We start from the raw sequence: 13,442 nt of genomic DNA on the forward strand, positions 1-13,442 counted from the left end.
TCTTCTGGTTCTACCATCTGGTACGCAGATATATGGTTATTGGTGATTTCATTGGTGGCATTGAACATAGTGTGCTGTCACTCTTGCATATATCTAATCACCCTTTCGGTTCCATCGGTCTTATTGGAGAGAAGTTACATTTTTTGAGTGTGTATCTGACTCATCACACCTTATTTTCTCTCATTACATTATCTATTTTTATTGTGGTAATACACTATGTGGCGCCGTGTTTCCTTTATTCCTTTATACATATATATATATATATATATATATATATATATATATATATATATATATATATATATATATATATATAAAATGTAAGTGACTTGAATGTGATAGTGTTACAAGAAAGGCAGTAGGAGAAGTGGCAGTATGACATACCGCTGTGTAGAGCCCACTTCCATCACTGTGTATATATATAATGTAAGTGACTGGAATGTGAGTGTTACAATCAGAGCAGAAGGGGAAGTAGAAATATACATTACCCCTGTGTATCCCCCATTTTAACCACTGGCTTTATGTAAATACAGAATACTCCTCTCTGCAAGCTTGCCGCCCCAGATGCGCTCAGATTTGAACGCACCCATGTCCATGTATAGGTTGGCAGAGGTCAGGGCGAACCGGGTTCCCATGGCCATCCCCATCACCTGTAAATAATATACACACTGAAAAAGGAAATAATTGTGTGTCAAAATAAAAGTCATAGCACGGTGGCTAAGTGGTTAGCACTTCTGCCTCACAGCGCTGGGGTCATGAGTTCAATTCCCAACCAAGGTCTTATCTGTGAGAAGTTTGCATGTTCTCCCTGTGTTTGCGTGGGTTTCCTCCGGGTGCTCTGGTTTCCTCCAACACTCCAAAAAACATACTGGTAGGTTATTTGGCTGCTAACAAAATTGACCCTAGTCTGTGTGTGTGTGTGTGTGTGTGACTGTGTGTATGTTAGGGAATTTAGACTGTAAGCCCCAATGGGGCAGGGACTGATATTAGTGAGTTCTCTGTACAGCGCTGCAGAATTAGTGGGGCTATATAAATAAATGGTGATGATGATGATGATAGCATCAACAATAAACCTTTGGTGTTCTGAGTGGGCAGTTCACTTGTTGCGTAGAGTTTTGCTTTTCAGTTCAGCTCTGAGGATTATCATGATATTGTTTATTCAAATTATCCATGGAACAAAGTGTAATTTGAATTATATGTTCCAGATCAGCTGTGAATTTAATTATATTGGAGGTTTGTTCCGCTATACCAATTGACATTGTGCTAAGAACTTTTATGGGAAATCTCAGGTTTGATACCTGATAATATAGACCCATTTTCTAATTTACAGTGTATCAATAGACTCAGCAGGATCTTAGGGTTCAAACATACGGCTACTGAAGATCAATTAAAGAGAAGCATTATTGTATTTACCATCGGCTCCGATCCTACTGTATGTTACCATTCTGCACCACTGACATTTAGTAAATATTTTTGTTTAAAGATAAGAACAGTTTTTACAATAGTGTATATCTGTTTGCATATTTACATATGTGATTTTTTATATTTATATTTGATAATCATGTTTGGATAAGAGTCTTTTTTTAATTCACTGTTACTATGTAATACTTCTGAGAAATTAACAGGTTTATCAGCCAATCATGCGCTTAATGTAACTTATCTTTATGTATGTTTTTTAAATATAAGGTCTATATGTTGCAATTGATTGTAACATATATTAAAACGACAGTTATACTGTACTGGTGATTCGTGACAGACTTTATTACTAATGTTTATATTACAATTTTAAATACACATTTGGGGCTAGATTTACTAAAGGGCGGGTTGGTGAAACCGTCGGCTTTCTGTGATTATTCCGGCGTAAAGTCCAAATTGCCATTAAAACAGCCAGAATTGATATTTTTCAAAACCACCACTTTACAAATCGCCATCCTAATTTTAACAATAATGAACATACAAACACTGGATTTACTAAGCTGGGGTTTGCAAAGCCGCCACAAAACCGCCATCCAAATGGCCAAAATATAAGAAGTGGTTGTGAGAGGCGAGATTGCTCACACTGCATATTGCCATTCAGGACATAAGAGAAAGCACCATTGACATTTAAATAATTTGAGCAATCATTATTTATTGACTAAGGGGCAAAATGAATGGGGAAATTATGGGGGAAATGTGAATATATAATAATATTAACTGATTGTTAAAGATGGATATAATTATTTAAGTTGCACAATTTGGCATTACATAGTACCCGAATAATATAACAATCAAATAATTTTGTCCCCTTAATATAATGGGAAAGAAAATGTGGTTTGCTTAACTGTGGAGGATTGCAGTCTCATTTATATAGCTGCTTTGTACTTTTTATATATAACTTTATTAGTCAGTGGTGCACGCAGGGGGGGTTTCTGGGTCTCCAGAAACCCCCCCCCATCCGCTAAAAAGTGCCCTACAAGTGCCCTACTGTAGTATACAGCAGCCGCGGCGCTGTCTAAGAAGCGTCCGCGGCGGTGCTGTATTGTATACAGCACCGCCGCGGATGCTTCTTTGACAGCGCCGCGGCTGCTGTATACTACAGTGCAGCCGAAACGGCGCTGCCGCGCATGCGCGGCAGGTCTCTAGATTTATTTATTTTTTCCGGGGGGCGGAGGAAACCCCCCCTGACAAATCCTCCGTGCGCCCCTGTTAGTATTCTCTATATATTGTGCGCCATTATCAAGGGTTTTTTTCTTCAAATCGCAAGCAGTGTCACATGTTGGCCACTTGTGATTGGCTGGTAGGAAGTTTTGGGGACTCTCTGCTCACATCAATTAGAGGCAGGTAGTGTCATTGAGAGGGTGCATTGTTTTGTTTTTTTCCCCCATTGGACTACAATGGATCAAGAAAGAAGTATTGATTTTAGATTGGACTATGACACATCAAGAACAAAGACTCTGTTTTACACTAAATAAGGTGGTAACAAGTGTTTGGAGAGACCTTTATTCAATTAAAAATTATTTTAAACTCCTTGCATCAGATGCAATGATTTGAATAGGCTCTTACCAGCAGCCAAGGCTTTTCTATGTGGGGATAGAGATCTCTTTTAGAGATAGCAAATCAACTAAACTTTGTCTTCTGGGGTAATGTTTTCCACATAAAGCACTTCTACATTTCCACTTCTGTCCACAGAGATACAGGCTTTACACCAGGAAGTAGGTAAACATGAATGTAGATAGTTGTCAAGCTTATGTTATGTTTATTGTGAAAAATGGTAACAGTGTATACAATCAAACATGCATTTATATTGTGTTTAAATGTAGTCTTCACATTCTGCTGTCATTACACAAGCTACCTAGTCTTGGAAATCTGTGGAGGATCCTGTCTCCCTTCTCCCACCAGGCTCCGGAACAGCGTCAGCCAGTTCTATCACTCTGATTCATTAACAGTGATGGCTCCAGACAGGGCTCAGCACATTATACAATGTACGAGATATGACTTAGTTTTGTATACTACGCACAATATATGGCCTCCTAACCGGTGAAAGTGACTCCTAAATTTTGGACATACTGAGAAGTACTTCCCTGCTAGTTGTTTTCTGAACTACACCTGAAGCTAGAAGCTACTGTAGGAGTTGCTAATAATAATTTTACTACAATCCTTCTCTCCAACTGTAATGTTGAGTGGACATTCAATGAGGCATGTGAAGTTCCAGCATTCACTCTGTAGGGGGGCCAATTTAGTCTACAAATGGACCTGGCCACAGAGTATTACATATAAATAGCTCACCAGATAACAAAATGGGCTGGGGAACCTCTGACTCTATGTATATTAAACAGGACAGCAGTTAGTGATAGCTACACTATACATTAGCTCTGTGCTCTACTTCTCACATAATTATCTCCCCACAAATATAAAGTTTTAACAATTTGTGAAGCCTGTGGGAAATGACAAGCCTGGTGCTGAGACATGTCATCACACCATCTACTGAATACCATCTCAGTATAGCTGCTGGTCACAGAGAGTACAACTGTCATTGCTGTTGCCATCTCTCTTCCTTCTTTGGTGATCTCCATGGCCTCCTCAGTGGTAGCAGCTGATGCTGTACATGGTTACATAACTCCTGGCTCTGTTTCCAGCAGCAAACATTGTGCAAAGAAAAACACTGCACAACACACACAGCTACTCAAAGCTGGCAGATAACCAGAGAGCAGCATTAAAGTGAACAACTTCTCGGAACCAGAAGAGGATCAGTTGAGAACAAATTGTGGAGGACACCAGAGTTCTGTGTTTTTGTCTCCCTTCCACTGTCTACCCTTGTTTCAACCATGATGCACCACTGGTAGATGCACAGAAATGCCAGTTGTCGATGACTTCTTTACTCTTGACGGCTCATAATGCTTTCCCTGTTATCACCACACACACTTGAAGAACAGCTACAATTGTTATTCTGCTACTTTATGTATCAAGTGATCCCCACGTCTTCTGTGTCATGTCATTGTATGTAACTTGTTTGTGTCATGATCATCTCAATGTACAGCACTGCATAATTTGTCACCGCTTTATAAATAAAAGATAATATTAATAAGGAGTAGAAAAACAGTACAACGAGAAATTTACTATGATAGTCACTGTTTACAGACTTACAGTTAGTATTCCTGAACATTGCTTTAAATTGAGGGTATTTACATCCAAATCAGGTGAACGGTGTAGGAATTACAACGGTTTCTATATGTGCCTCCCACTTTTTAAGGGACCCAAAGTAATGGGACAATCGACTCATGGACATGTGTGGGCTATTCCCTCGTTACTTCATCATCAATTAAGCAGGTAAAAGGTCTGGAGTTGATTCTAGGTGTGACATTTGCATTTGGAATCTGTTGCTGTCGACTCTCAATATGAGATCCAAAGAGCTGTCACTATCAGTGAAGCAAGCCATCATTAGGCTGAAAAATCAAAACAAACCCATGAGAGAGATAGCAAAAGCATTAGGTGTGGTCAAATCAACTGTTTGGAACACTCTTAAAAAGAAAGAACGCACCAGAGAGCTCAGCAACACCAAAAGACCCGGAAGACCACAGAAAACAACTGTGGTGGATGACAGAAGAATTTTGTTCCCTGGTGAAGAAAAACCCCTTCACAACAGCTGGCCAAATCAAGAAGACTCTCCAGGAGGTAGGTGTATATGTGTCAAAGTCAACACTCAAGAGAAGACTTCACAAGAGTCAATATAGAGGGTTCACCACAAGATGTAAACCATTTGTGAGCCACAAAAACAGGAAGACCAGATTAGAGTTTGCCAAACAACATCTAAAAAAGCCATTACAGTTCTGGAACAACATCCTATGGACAGATGAGACAAAGATCAACTTGTACCAGAGTGATGTGAAGAAAAGAGTATGGAGAAGGAAAGGAACTGCTCATGATCCACAACATACATGAGCATGCATTTCACTTGATGAAGACAAAACTGAAGGGAAAATGCCCCAAGAACAAGCAGGAACTGAAGACATTTGCAGAAGAGGCCTGGCAGAGCATCACCAAGGGATAAAACCCAGCGTCTGGTGATGTCTATGCGTTCCAGACTTCAGGCTGTAATTGACTGCAAAGGATTTGCAATAAAGTATTAAAAAGTGAAAGTTTGATGTAGGATTGTTTAGTTTGTCACATTACTTTTGGTCCCTTAAAAAGCGGGAGGCACATATAGAAACCGTTGTACTTCCTACACCGTTCACCTGATTTGAATGTAAATACCCTCAAATTAAAGCTGAAAGTCTGCAGTTAAAGCACATCTTGTTAGTTTCATTTCAAATCCATTGTGGTGGTGTATAGAGCCCAAAATATGAGAATTGTGTCGATGTCGCAATATTTATGGACTTGACTGTATACTTTAATATGGAGATGGTCCTCCTTTTGTAGTGATAACAACTTTCACTCTTCTTGGAAGGCTTTCCACAGATGTTGGAGTGTTTCTGTGGGAATTTGTGCCCATTCATTCTGTAGAGCATTTATGAGATCAGGCACTGATGTTGGACGAGAAGGCCTGGCTCACAACCTCCGTTCCAGTTCATCCCAAAGGTGTTCAATGAGGTTGAGGTCAGGGCTCTATGCGGGCCAGTCAAGTTCTTCTACACCGAACTCATCAAACCATGTCTTTGTAGTCCTTGCTTTGTGCACTGGGACACAGTCATGTTGGAATAGAAAAGGGCCTTCCCCAAACTGTCACCACAAAGTTGGAAGCTTAGCATTGTCCAAAATGACTTGGTATGCTGAAGCATTAAGATTGCCCTTCACTGGAGATAAGAGGCCTAGCCCAAACCATGAAAAACAGCCCCATACCATTATCCCTCCTCCACCAAACTTCACAGTTGGCATAATGCAGTCAGGCAGATAACGTTCTCCTCACCCATCTGACTGCCAAACAGATAGCGTGATTCATCACCCCACAGAACACGTTTCCACCACTTCATCTGATGCTTGGCATTGGTCTTTGGGATGTGAGGCTTGCGCGCAGCTGCTCGGCCATGGAAAACCATTCCACTAAGCTTTATTTTATAGACCTCTGGCAACGGGTCTGATTGAAACACCTCAATTTAATAATTAACATGTGTGGCCAAATACTTTTGTCCATATAGTGTATTTTAGAGCAGTTATATAAAATTCTTCCTCACCTTCAGTCTTCAAATAGTTACAGTAATTCAAACTCACCTAAAGTATGAATTAATAACCACATTTTTCAATTTATCCACCTCAAGAACACAGGAAAAGGTGTTCCCCATCCAAGCCAAGAATACAGGAAGAGGTGCTCTCCTATCCACTCCAAAAATACAGGAAGAGGTGTTCTCCTACCAACCCAGAAATATAGGGTAAAGTTTACTCCTTTCCACTCCAACAATACAGGAAGAGGTGTTCTCCTACCAACCCAAAAATATAGGGTAAAGTTTACTCCTATCCACCCCAAGAATACAAGAAGAGGTGTTCTCCTATCCACTCCAACAATACAGGAAGAGGTGTTCTCCTACCAACCCAAAAATATAGGGTAAAGTGTACTCTTATCCATGCCAAGAATTCAGGAAGAGGTGTTCTGTTATCTACCCCAAGAATACAGGAAGAGATGCTCTCCTATCCACGTCATGAATACAGGAAGAGGTGTTCTCCTATCCACGCCAAGATTACAAGAAGGGATGTTCTCCTATTCACCCCAAGAATACAGCAAGAGGTGTTCTTCTATCCATGCTAATAATACTGGAAAAGGTGTTCTCCTATCCAAACTAAGAATACAGGAAGAGGTGTTCTCCTATCAACCCAAAAATACAGGGTGAAGTGTACTCCTATCCACGCCAAAAATTCAGTAAGAGGTTGTCAGGTGCCGTCTCGGCACCTCCCATGGCTGCCGGAGGCGGACGCCTTCTGCTCGCAGTGCTCATCCTGTTGTTTAGCAACGGGACGTCTTCCGCCAATGTGATCGCGGCTCGCACGCATGCGCGATTCGCCGATTTTGTGTCCTAGCAACGGGAGGCTTGCCCGGCGATCAGCTGAGTCTGATCGCTGGAAATCCTCCTCCTCATTTCCTCCTGCCCTCTATTTAAACCTCACTCTGGCACCATTAGGGTGCCAGAGTATTGGTTCTACCCTGCTCCAGCGTTATTGTAAAGTTCCTGATTGTCTCCTGTGTTACTGATTGTCTTGGCTTGTCTGACTACTCCTCCGGATCTCCCTTTGTACTTCGCTGCCCGTTCTGGTACTGACCCTTGGACCGTTCCTGATTACTCTTTGTCTCCTCTCCGTGGAACTGCGCTTCTCTGGTTTCGACTTGGCCTGTCTGACTACGCTCCATCGATTGCACTGGTAACTATCTGGGAGAACCGCGACCTGTGCACCTCACGCAGCAAAGCCCATACTTCCTTGCGGGGGTCCCTGATGAACACCTGTGGTGCGTTAGACTCAGCGCCTCCCAGCTTAGTAGCGCCAATACCAGTCAGTGGTATTTCTAGTGAAAGACGTGACAGAGGTGTTCTCTTATCTTCCCCAAGAATACAGTAAGAGGTGTTCTCCTATCAACCCAAAAATACAGAGTGAGATGTACTCCTGTCTACCCCAAGAATACAGGTTGAAGTGTACTCCTATTTGTTACAAGGCAACAATACAAGATGAGACGTATTCTTGTCCACGACATGCCAGCAATACAAGATGAGGGTTACTCCTGTGTACTGTCCACCAGCAATACCAGATGGATGTGCCCTCACTCCACAACTGCTGATATACAGGTATTTCTGTGTACAACAGTCTAGGAATACAGTGTAAGGTGTCATCTTGCCCACAACGTTACAGAAATACAGGAGTAGGTGTACCCCTCTCGATACCAAGAATACAGATTGAAGTTTAACTGTGTCCAGAAAAACTCAGGCCACAACCACTGCAAAAATGAAATGGAGAGAAGAGATGTATACAGTGTTAGTAACATCTTCTGACAGCACAATTCCTGCATTCAAGAAGGTTCCATATTTTCCAGTGTAAGGGAGAGATCAGTGCACATAAAGTGCTATGTACTGTGCTGCCCACACACACACTCTTACTGTGTAATATCAGTCATTTGTGCTCATGCCATGTAGACTTGGACAGCTGTGTGGCTGGTTCTATCAAAGACAATGAGTGGAGAAGTAGCCTCATCAATGAACAAAGTTAGGGTGTGTCCCCTTAATCTGGATTGCATCATTAATGGATGCTGTCCTGGGCTTCTGCATATATTAGCCTATAGGTTACAGCCATATGCCTTGAAAACTCTGTGCCTGGAAGAAAACCTCCAGTGGAAGCATCTGTGAAACACATTAATGGGTTCAAATAAGTCATCAATTATGGAGTGAGATACAGGAAATGAGTATATTCCCCAAAAATGTTTAACCTTCAGCCTCGGAATAGGCATCGGAAGAACACATTAGTGGTACAGGTAGAATCAAAAAGTGATCAGACGGCAGGGTGGATAGGCTCAAGAGTTCAGCAGCAGAATAATTGAGTGTAACTACTGACGTGATGCTCCTAGACCTCTGCTGAATTCTTGGTAGTGTAACTGGAAAACACAGTTAATTCTGTATAAAATGTTCTGCCTTAGGTCCAATAACCAAGCATGGTAAAGTCCTGTGATACAGCTTCTTTACATCACCGTTGGGAGGAAGATGCCATTTCCACCACAACCACTTGGCTTTCTATTACATTTCTACAGAATAAAAGTATTGAACCTAAGGTTAAGGTGAATAACATATTTCCCAATGGTCCTAGTCTTCCAGGGCAGTTCTGGGTAAGGATGTTACCTTGTTATAAAGTGACATGAGATAGGTGTATTGGGTGTGGTTTGGGCAGATTGCGGTGAGGCCTAAGTAAAGCATTGAAATGTGCATTTTAATCTTTGTTGATACAATAAAACAGTTTGCAATGGAATTTGGGAAGACCTGGCAAAGCTGCCCCACCTAACAATTTTCAGATAGGTTAATCAACTCCTTTTTGGGAAAATCATTAATTGTGCCATGTGAATTAATCTATATGATCGAGTTAGTAATTATCCCACCTCTTGCAACTGAGGAAAATCCTCAAAACAGGACCAGCTGGAGGACCATAGCTGATCTATACATATATATTATATTTCACTCCTCTATGTCAGTTACATATAATTAAGCATTATGGAAGTGAAACTGTGTATGGTTTACTTTTGTAGTGCGAGTATAACTGATTTGGTGGAGAAATCATAGCGCATGGGCTACACGATGGCAGCAGAATTGTCCAGCTTTAAAGACACTTTAAAATGCTACATCTGTAACTGTCACTACAAACTATACAGGTGAGAGACTACAATCATGCCAATACAAAGTGTTTGGAAAGGGTCATGCCATCTACATATCCTCTAGGCACGTGATGAGGGGGTCATGCCAGCTATATCTAGACACAGAGTACTAATACTACACACAGCAGTCAGGATTATAAATGGCTCCTTCGGACATGAAATAAAGAGTATGTAGGTACAGATGTGACCCGTGCATCTCTGGACACGAGTCGCCTGCATAGGGAGGGATACCACATGGACTCACCTTCACACGTGACTGGTAGGGATATCTCCATGCATGCTGCAGACTGTGCTTTCCGAAATGGTGGTCTTCCCGGGCCCCTTCTGTTGGCTTTTGTGCCATCAGCGCTGGAGACTCGTTTCCCTGAACTGCAAGTCTGTGATGTTGGACTTGTACAGTGGCCATTCACATGATCTAGAAAACAGATATGAGAGTCAGTCATGAGTGACATTTAGCTGCCATAACCTCTATTAAATTTATAGCATAGTTTATAATGTAAATGCCTCAGACATACATAGGACGCACTAACACTGTCCCCTTTATGTACAGTAGTAAGAAGGAGCAGATTGTATCACTGCATCATCCTGCACTGTCAGCAGTAATGATGTCTATAAGTTGCTCTTAAGGGGTGCATCAACCTGTAGGGGTGTCACATGGTGGAAAGATAATACGAATATAAACAATAAGAGGAGGTTCTCCTCGGAGTAGCTGAGAGTTCTTCTGTAACTTGCGCAGTCTGTAGAAAAGACTAAGTGTAACCATCATGTCTCAGTCCACCCTCCTACCACATTAGTATCACCCCTTTTATTATATAAAATCCTGCTCAGGCTTAAATGAATTATGAGTGTGAGAGAGCATCAGAATGCTTTTATTCCATGTGGCATTTTGTGTGTGTGACTGGATCACTCATAATTAACTTATGGTAGCAATTTATTTAAAGGAAATAGTGCAGGGTGCATATTTATATAATTGCCAATGCACTTATTTTTTATATTGTATATATTCTGAGATAGGAAATCGTTATTTCTGAGACCAGGGTAGAAACTCATTTTTCCTGTTTTAACCTTACTAAAGGATATGTCTTATTTCTGATGTATATATCTGATACAATAGGCCTTTGTGGATGGAGGTCTTTTGTGTATTGGGATGTGTTTTGCATGGAAGTGTCATTGTGTGGGATTTGTAAGGTTGCTAGTGGAAACCTCCAATTAGGCATGGGGAGGGAGTCTGATGGCAGGAATTGCTAAATAAGTTTTGTGATGACATGTCAGATGCCTGCTCTGACCAAAGGCCCAGCAGGGGGTCGTTACTGTGTGGCCTTTGTTTAGAAAGGTTTGAACAACATTGTGGACAGCATGTGATGCAAGACATCACAACATTTCTAGAATTTCCAAGTGTAAATATTGTTAGCTTTCCAATGCATGTAAACCCATGTTTGTGTAAATAGGGTACACCCTGATGCTAAAAATAGCCTGTGTCTGAACTGTATAAAAGCGTAGCGCTCCTACTCCATACTTTGCCAGAACACCCTTGTTTGACCCCTCCCATCGACCTGTGCAATTTTCCACTCATCCGCAAGTACTTCCATCTAGCTTATGCATTCTAGCAGCAATGTAGGCACGGCTTGGCTCATATATTTGCAAAACAGTATTTTAAATTTTACTTACTTTAATGTGATTAAATGAATCATATTGCAATATTTGTACAAACGCATTTTTTCAAGAGTGAATTTCAGAAGTTTTATATAACGCAGAGCATAATATATGATTGATATTTGATAATATAAGTTTGATATTTGACATGACAATCCCTTAGTGAAACATGGTAAATAAGAAATTATATGCTACTTGTACGTCAATACAAGCCTACACTGTTCTTCACTTCCAGCGACAGTCACTCTATATATATATATATATATATATATATATATATATATATATATATATATATATATGTACAGTATTGTGATCAGTTACGTGTAATTAGATCTTATTAAAATATGTAGCAAAAAATATATTTTTATTATTATTGCAATACTGTGTTAGCCAGAAAAATCTATGTGATGTTAAATACTTTTGTGTCAAAAAAGACAAAAATATTATAGAGTGATACCTTTATTGGCTAACCAAAAAATATTATTATATTTGCAAGCTTTCAAACTCGCCTGATGAAGGGACCTCTGTGCTCTGAAAGTTAGCAAATATAATATTTTTTTTTGGTTTGCCAATAAAGGTATCACTCCTATAATACTTCTGTCTTTTTTGACACAAAAGTATTTAACATCACATATAACTAGATCTTACATACAGTATTCCGATCAGTTACGTGTAATTAGATCTTACATACAGTATTCCGATCAGTTACGTGTAATTAGATCTTACATACAGTATTCCGATCAGTTACGTGTAATTAGATCTTACATACCGTATTGCGATTGGTTACATGCAATTAGATCTTACATACAGTATTGTGGTCAGGTTTCAGGTTTACTTTCAGAAAGATATCTATTAAAAATAAATTACTCAAAGAGGGCTAAAAATGGTGCAGGGTATTAAGCACCAATAATAACACGAACGGCTCAAGGATATTAACATGTATAGCTTAGAGAAATGAAAGGAAAGGGGAAATCTGATTGAAACTTCTGAAAGAGATCTTCACATATATGTGATTGAAAAATGTAGGTATCCATATATGACACATTACAAGAGATCGAGAAGGCAAGACATCCACATGGAAAAGGGGAACAACACAGCAGAATTATTAATGTTATTAGTCGCAGAGGCACTCTGCGTTACCACAACATTGCGGATTTCTCAAACCCCCCCACAAAGGGCGAGGAGGAATCTGTGATTTTGAGGTACCGTAGTACTGGAAAAAATGCGCAGAGAAACATCGTCCGTAATTAAATTCCACCTAAGGTCCCAAACTTGCAAATTACAGACAACAATCGCCGGCTCCACTTGAGGTACTGGAACATTTTATTATACACAATCTCTGTCTTTTTCACTTCTTTACATAAATTTTAAAATAATTTTACCGTTTTTTGGTCTGGTGAAAATAATATATGAATAATAAACAAATAATAATAAAATGTGGTTTTATAATGTGAGTAATCATATGAATGATCATTGGACTGGAATGCCTTCATCTTTATGTAAATTTGTGTGTAGTGAGAGCATCTCCTCTAAATAATGATTAAATGGCAATAACTTGTTATGATCATTATATGAGGTATGTCCAAAGCTGCTGCAGACCTAACATCTTCTTTTTTGCTGTAATCTGTTTGTATGCAAGGAGCGGGGAACTAAGCATTGTGTCTGTATGAAGAGCATAAAAAATGCACAACTAATATGGGTAAAAAAGCACTTATGTTAATTTCTAAAACAAGGGGATACTGTAAAACCAGGGTGGGCAGTATGAAAGATGTTGGTGCTAAAACATAACTCCCAACAGTCACGATTTAGGTGGAGCAGTCCAGATTCCAGTGCTCTTTCCCGCCATCCGATCAGGATAGCTTTGTCCTATGGATGGGAAAGTGGGGAGGAATGGTCCATATAACAGAAGTGCGACGACTGGGTGCTTTAGGGCATGAGAAGGGGGCAGCCCAGAGCATCAGAAACGCAAGACACG

At 40.2% G+C, this 13,442-nt stretch overlaps 1 protein-coding gene across 8 annotated transcripts in view; it reads right to left on the reverse strand.

The window, feature by feature from the left end:
• Window positions 1-13,442, reverse strand: part of STXBP5L (syntaxin binding protein 5L) — a 280,722-nt gene that overhangs the window by 30,908 nt on the left and 236,372 nt on the right. For all 8 annotated transcript variants that reach the window (XM_075197467.1, XM_075197464.1, XM_075197466.1 and 5 more), the window contains one exon: window positions 10,056-10,226. In XM_075197467.1, coding sequence (XP_075053568.1) covers window positions 10,056-10,226 — 171 coding nt within the window. The remainder of the gene's footprint in view (window positions 1-10,055; window positions 10,227-13,442) is intronic.

The sequence above is a fragment of the Mixophyes fleayi genome, chromosome 2, assembly GCF_038048845.1.
Source record: "Mixophyes fleayi isolate aMixFle1 chromosome 2, aMixFle1.hap1, whole genome shotgun sequence".
Lineage (NCBI taxonomy): Eukaryota > Metazoa > Chordata > Amphibia > Anura > Limnodynastidae > Mixophyes > Mixophyes fleayi.